We start from the raw sequence: 7,704 nt of genomic DNA on the forward strand, positions 1-7,704 counted from the left end.
CTGCTGTGGATGCTCTAAAGATCTAAAGTCTAAATTTGATTGAGATGGAGTATTTGTTCTCACATCAGCAAACTGCAGGATGTTCCATTCCCATTAGACAATTCCCACTATTGTTGCATCAATGATGAAAGTAATGAGTTGGCTTATGCTGTATCTGAGATTAGTCATAAACTTGCAGAAAAAGGATTGAAGGACCGAACTCGTATGTCGTCTTTTCATTAAAAGTCCAAAGTTGCATTGAAGAGATGTCAATTCTAACTGAGAGGCCACTAATGAATAAAGAAAAATAGAAAACAGGTTTTATTTGTGGAAAGTAGTCTGTGAATGGTAATTATTTTTATTCAGTCTGACATTTTTAAAATTTATAGACATGACAAATAACCACTGTGCTAAAGTTACATGAAAAGGTTGCTTTACTTTTTAAATCGTTTTATAAACAACAAACCAAATGCTTCTCATAGATATGGCAAAGCTCACTTTGCCATATCTATGAGACTCTGCAAAGACGTGGGAACCCAAGTCTTCTCCCCCTGCACGAACACAACACCCCTGTCTATGTAGATCACAATACGTCCAAATGTGTAGAGCTGCTTCCCCTCGTGCCGTTTGCCCACTAAGGGCATGAAGACGATGTTGTTCTCCTCTGCTTTGGTCTGAATGAGATCTTTAAAGTTTGTTGGCACACCAGTACTGATGCCTCTGTGAGCCACACTCTCAGCATCCCTGCGCTCCTGCAGCGCTTCGTACTGGAAGTCCTTCCGTCTTTCTGTCTGTGTGAGATATGCAATGTTCTCTCTTGCTCCTGGTTGCATGTATCCCCCTGTGGTTGTAAAAGTGAATAAGTGTTACAATAGGTTTCAGTGGAAAGACAAGCTGAGACGTAATAATATATTTTTAAGGCAAAGCAACTTTTTTAAAGATTCTTCAGTGGACATTTTAAAGGAATATGGACAATGTCCCATACCCGAAGACACTGCTCGGTTCATGATGTCCAAAGCTTCGTTGAATTTCTCTTTAATGAGCGGCTGCGCCAACAAGACGTCGCTGAACATGCTTTTCCAGCCGAGGTACCACTTAGTAATTTCCTCATAGTTTGGACTGTTGCTCAGCCACGAACACAGCACCTTTAACCAACACAGATACGCAACATTAAAGTTATTAACATATTATTACTGACTAGAAATGCTTTTCTATAAATCCCAATAAATTTGTAGAATCAACGGTCTAACCAGATCACATTCTGTTCCTATAGGTGACACTTCAGGAACCCTAAAATATCACTCAGTTTTTAATTAAGTAGAAAGGTTATATTTGTAAAATCACTGAAGGTAAAAACAATAACTAGTTAATGTACTAAAGTAAAAGTTTGTCTATATTATTGAAACTTTGAGATTTCTTTATAAGTAAACAAATCTGCACAATTGCTTTTTTTTAACTGGATGTCCAACATGAGATGTCCCTCATATGATCTCAGATCCACTTCTGATTGGCTGATCAGTTCCTTCTGATGTCTCCTCCCCAGGAAGTGCATAGAGCTGAGCTGTTAAGTTTGTGCAGAAGACAAATTTTACAACTATGACTCTGTTTTTCGCTTTAATGTCATGGGGAGACATGATGCCGTATGAAAGTAGTACTCCAGAATTGCCTTACTACTTATTTCACTCTGCAAAATTTCCCTTCCTAAATTTACAATTACATTTACAGTTGTAGAATAAAATTGGTATTGTTTGTCTCTGTTGGCAGTTAAATGTTTTTGGTTGGAGTTTAATTATCTTTGAATGTAAACAAATCATAGTACAGAAAAATATTTTGAATTTTCCAAATTTCTTAATGTTATTTCAACTACCATCTCGCTACATAATTAGCTTAATAATGTACATACTTGAAGAAGATCTGTTTATATGTCCATAAGATTTGTTTTACTCCAAGTGTATTCACTAACCTGCAACCATTTGGGGAAAAAGTTTTTATCCAAAAGCGAGACCAGGCTGGAGGGGGACAGCATGCCTTCCCAGTCCATCACCCAGTGAAATGGCTCCATCTGCTGCTGGTGAGGGTTGATAACCAGCTCTTCCAGACACAAGGCTTCCCCAGAGCAAGAAGAGAGACTACCATTAGTAGCAGCCACAACAAATGGAGAACAGAGAGCAGCAAAGTAGACATTCATTAATAGATATGCCAAACACAGTCCTAAGCATCCCTGAGGACAAACCTAGTTTAGGGATGATGTTTTTCACCATGAAGGCCTCCCATGCCCCTGCTGTGAACACATTCTTCCACGGCTGCAGGATGAGGCGGGCTGAGGCGTCACTTGGATGCCACCGTTGCAAAGCGTTGGACAGTTTGCTCCTAATTGGCGGGTAAAGAGGCTCCAGGCGGGCTTTGAGCAGAGGCAGCCACGGGTGGATCCAGGAGTGAATGGGGACGGTGTCGGTCAAAGGGTTCCAGTTATCCACCTGTTTCAACAAGGAAGAAGTTCGCTCTTAACATCTGCCTTCTGGCGCTGATATTAGGGAGGACACACAAGCATGCGAGACGGTCTTCGTCTTGCCTCTCGCTGCAGTCGGGGTAAGATCATCTGCTCCAGCAGCTGATCCAGGATCCACGGGGGGAGAAGAGGGGCCCACAAATCCAAACAGTCCACCATTGGCCCAACTAGTCGAGGCTGCCAGTTGGACACACAGGAGCGCATCACTGGGATCCACACCTCCCACAACAGTCTGGATGAATAAACGTACATCAGAAACTAAAATATAGTGACAGTAGTTTACATCCTCTTATAACCAGCAAAGCTGCTGTTAAATAAGGGGTTTTTATTACATGTTTATAAACATAGACAACCTAAATGTTAAAAACAAGAATTAATTTTGCATATTTTAATTGACTGAGGACTTCTTTAATCTAAATAGGATTACATCTATTTAGAAATGAATGCACATTCGCCCCTACTAACAGTCTAATAAAAACAGCCATCAAATATATCAAAATTAGGCCAGTTTGTTCATGGGTGCAAAATTTATTTTCATCTGCAAGCTGCTAATTAGGATGTATCTAAATATCATTATTTATATATTTAAATATATATTATATAAATAATTATATATGCATACTTTTAATGCAGTGGGGACTAAAGAATATCACCAAATTCTAACTTGTGCGCTTACTTTTTGTATTTAAAATTCTGTAATTGTGTGATTACTCCACCCACAAAAAAAGAATAATGTTTGAAATGCTTTGTTAAAAGCACAAAATCAATAAGAAACTCATGTCAATTATGACTACATAGAAATTCTGTTTGGTACAAATTCTTCACGAGACAAATCTAAGTCTCTCTTTTTTTTGTTTACAATGACCTGTGATATGGATCCATGTTTGAATGTGGACCGCTGGAGTGCATGTCTTGGGACTCGAGGATTGCTCTCCACTGACCAATATCTTCCAGACAATATGAGCTGTCCTGAAATAATCAGACAAACATGTTGGCACCACTTAAAAATGTCATAATTTTCCTGAGCTGTGATGATGGCAGAAGAATTACCTTGAGAGGGTCCCAGGAGGAGAGTTTCTCTTTGAGTAACGGGTGTACAACAGCGACAGCCAGGTCCCCCAGCCCCATTGTCTTGTACTCTTCATAATAATCAGTCTGCAAGGTCTCAAACATATGGGCACACTCCTGAACAGAGAGGAAGAAGAAGCGATTAAAAGAATAGGGTTCAAACTATAAAACTTAAAATGCTCAACGACAGGGGCTCTTCAGAGTGTAATCAGCGTAACATAAACCTGCAGGGTTGGCCCCTTGCCCGGCGCCGTCTCCTCAGTAGGAAATCGCTCCACCAAGGCCAACACGGTCTCCATTCTTTTAATGGCATCCTGCTCGGTGTCCAGTCGGCTCTGCAAAGCTCGAGATTCGTGGCTCAGAGAAACAACCACGTCTTTTTCATGCTGCAAACGCCTGGCGGACTGCGAAAACATGCACCAGGGAAAGAAATGAAGCTTAGAAACCGTTTGGTAACTCTTACATTTGTACCTCAGATTGTTAATGTTTTGTGAAGTTTAAGTCTTGCTCTTGCTGAATGTAATTCACCATTTCCCCTCACCTGTAAGATGTCCTGCTCTGTGAGGTCTATCAGAAGCTGCAGGTTGTGCTCGAGCTCAGGGAGAGCAAAGCCAGATCCTTTCTGGTCGCGGGTGGCCAGGCTTGGTGGGGCTTCATCAGGAACGCTGTGTTTGTTGGATATCTGGCTGTAGCTGTAGTAAACCTTCTGCTCTCGGCCAGTCATATCTATGACCTGAACCAGGAGTAACATGGGAAAATTACGTTTAAAACGCTAAACAGCAGGCTTCAATGGACTCACACGTTCAAGATAACCATCCCCCAAACTCTTCATTTTGTTCCAGAGGTCATATGTCCAGTGAAAAATGAACACTGAGACATGTATGACTCATTCGCTAACATATGAACAAAAAATCCTACTTTCTAAATTTAATGAGTAAGAATCCATATAAAACCATTCAAAGTTAGCAATGATGTAAGAGAGAGGAGAGGAATAAATAAGGATGATTTCAATGCCTGAAAAAGTAAGAATACATGTACCCTTGCATACTTTATAATATACCCTGGTGTGTGAGGGCCACAAATGTGAGTGCAACTTTATTTTTAAGCTTAAACACAATAGCCCAACTCCCCCAAAACAGTTGTGTAATCCATGTGAACATATATGAAGGAATCCAATCTAAGACATTGACATACCTTGACTTGTGCCAGCTCTCCTGCAGATGCCGGTGTGCCCCGATAAGCCATTTTACCTTTAGCTTTTAGCTCATCTGCAGTTTTGTAGGAGTATTTTGGTTTCTTCTTTCCTGCAGTCCCAGTCGGATCCTTACGCCACTGGCCTAACTCTTTCTTAAATTCCTTTAAAACAAAAAAAACAAATAACGCTAAAGAGGCTCTGCAGGATCAGCAGACAGGTTATGAAAAGCAAAAACAATAGTGGATATAAATGGGAAAAGTGTGAACGGCGCCATATGTTCCAGTAGTTTACCTTTTCCTCCTCTTCCTCGGAGTCAACCACGGGGAAGTCCTGAAGACTCTGATGAGTTCGCTCATTGCCATAAGCACCGACTGCTCCTTTTCCCTTACGAACTTTGGCCTCAATGGGATTCACGATACCTGCAGCAATGGCAGAGAACTTTATGTTAAAGTTTCCCTACTGCGCCACCTCTCCTCTTCTGAAATGTAAACAAAATTACACAACCAGATGATATCACTGTTAGTTCTACCCACCTTGAGCATTCTTGCCCAAACCTTTTCCTGGCTGGTAACCCATTTTCTGCAGAAGTTTCTGTCCAATTCCCTTGGTGTGCTTCTCCCAGCTTCCAATGCCTTTACCAGACTGGATGCCACCTGCAAACCTCTGGGACTGATTCCCACCGAAAGTACCCTAGAAAAACAAAGCATTTTAAAAGAAGGACTAGTTACTCTTCCCTGTATTTTCTTTAAATTAATGGTTAGCAAATGGACAAAATGCAGACATAAATAAATTCACCATCTGAAGTTTTTTGGGAGCCGTCGCACGTGGAGGAGGTTGTGCTGGAGGGGAATCATCATCAGAGTCATCAGAACCTCCTTCTTGTTGCTGCTGTTTCTCCTCACCTGCAGTCTTACGCACACCAGCGCTCACAAAGCTCACTGGAGTAGTGTAGTCTTTAGACCTGGAGAAAAATATGTCACAACCATTTACAGTGCCTTGAATAATGTATCAAATCAATAAAAATGTTCCCCATTTTGTACAACCACGAATTGTTTTGCTAGCAGAAAAAATTCTGCTACGGTTTACTAATTTTACATCAAATTTCTACATAGAATAATAAGTTTAATACGTTTTTACATGCTAGGCCAACATAATGTTGTTTGCTACATTTGTATTCAGCATATTAAATAAAATCTAGTGTAAAAAAAATAAATTCAGATATCAACTTATTTGCAAATAGAGCCTATTTGTGTGTAATTAATCCATCCATCCATTTTCTGCCGCTTATCCGGGGTCGGGTCACAGGGGCAGCAGCTAATTAATGTCAGCATGAATTCAGCTGATCTGTGAAGGCCTCAGCAAACATTAGCCAACAAACAAGCAATGCAGCAGACAAGTCAGGGAGAAAGTTGTGGAGAAGTTGGACCTGGTAGTAAATTAATATAACAACATTTAAAGATTTTTATTTGTATAAAACCCAGATCTCCAGTTTGTGTTGGTCTAGCATATTAAATTAAAGGTACTTACGTTAGTGGTTGTAACCTAAGTATGTTTAGGTTACAACCACTTTTAATACTATTAATATTTTTAGAAAACACATTAACTGAACCTATTATTACTTGTTAACAGCAACAGGCATAGATGCCACTACCTCTTGCCACCGAAGCTAGGTCTCTCATCCTCATCTGAATCCCTGTCAGCCCAGATTCCATAGGTGGCCTGCTCCTTGGTCTGCCTGAACCTGCGACGCTCCGGGTTGAACTCATTGGCCAGATCCCAGTCTGTCACCTCAAAGCTCTCGATCTCCACACCTTCCTCCTCCTCCTCCCTCCGCCCGTAAAGGTGAGACATGGACATCTAAATGTTGAGGCAAAAAACCCCACAAAAACCCCCCCAGAAGAATATGTGAAAATTGGTGACCTGACGGTAATCAAAACTTGTGACTGAAAACTGAGGAAAGAAATCTTGTACTTGTGTTAAAAGTGTCAGAAAAGACTGCGTTTCCCTTCAGAAACAATATAAATCTTACTGCTTTAGACTACCACCTAGGATTACAAATAGGATATTATTTTTGTAGCAGCAATTTGCTCATAGTTAACCACAATAAATAAAATATTGACAAAAAAGACAAGTGTTAAAAGATGTATATATACACATATATATGTATTGGTATTTAGCGATGACAAATGAAGAGTAATTAGGCCCAGTGAAAGCTAATGTTAACTAGCAAAATCTAACGTGGGGCATAATCTATACGTCTGTACGTTAAAACAATTTAAACGGGAAAACATTGAATTATTTTATCATACTCACGTTAAAGTTTATGTAGTATTCTTATTCGAGATCAATAACATGTTTTTTAAATTAGAAAATAGAAATAATTCTGCTAACGAAAACGATCGTTTTAGCAGATCCAAGTACTTCCGGTTTACTGGTGTTACATCAACTCTTGTACACAACAAAAGTATCTGTTTCCCCAACTTACATTTAAGTTCCGATTTTACTGTCAATTGAATTGTTTTATTTTTTTTTACTTCAGCTACTGCATTGAGAAGCACGAAAATATAGTTGTTTTTTTAACCATCAAAGATTGAATATCGCCTGTTATTATATTATATTATATTATATTATATTATATTATATTATATTATATTATATTATATTATATTATATTATATTATATTATATTATTCAGCTTCTGTATATAAGATAAACAATTTGTAGTGTTCTGTGTCTACATTTCAGAACATTCTATAAATAATTTATTTTACTTTGGTTTTTAATTTAGCTAATTATTTTTTATTTTAGTTAATTCACGTCTGTACACAATATTTTACACTACGTTATTTTGCTCCTCCTTTCATTTACTGACTAGCATTTTAAATTTGAAAAAAAAAAAAATGACGTGACCTCGGAAGAGGAACTTCTGTGTTGTTCTCAAAATAACCCCTCG

At 39.0% G+C, this 7,704-nt stretch overlaps 1 protein-coding gene across 1 annotated transcript; it reads right to left on the bottom strand.

Annotated features, from left to right (window-relative positions):
* Positions 1-277: 277 nt before the first annotated feature.
* Positions 278-7,218, bottom strand: tfip11 (tuftelin interacting protein 11). The gene is made up of 15 exons (XM_008418784.3): positions 7,065-7,218; positions 6,403-6,608; positions 5,547-5,712; positions 5,285-5,441; positions 5,043-5,170; positions 4,751-4,912; positions 4,098-4,289; positions 3,781-3,960; positions 3,539-3,673; positions 3,354-3,457; positions 2,552-2,720; positions 2,213-2,456; positions 1,943-2,085; positions 965-1,124; positions 278-820 (listed from the first exon to the last, which is right to left on the bottom strand). Exons 2-15 carry the CDS (start codon positions 6,606-6,608, stop codon positions 474-476), a joined length of 2,493 nt encoding a protein of 830 aa, XP_008417006.2. The 5' UTR covers positions 7,065-7,218; the 3' UTR covers positions 278-473.
* Between the last annotated feature and the right edge of the window lie 486 nt (positions 7,219-7,704).

This window comes from Poecilia reticulata, chromosome 9, assembly GCF_904066995.2.
Source record: "Poecilia reticulata chromosome 9, P_reticulata-male-v2, whole genome shotgun sequence".
NCBI lineage: Eukaryota > Metazoa > Chordata > Actinopteri > Cyprinodontiformes > Poeciliidae > Poecilia > Poecilia reticulata.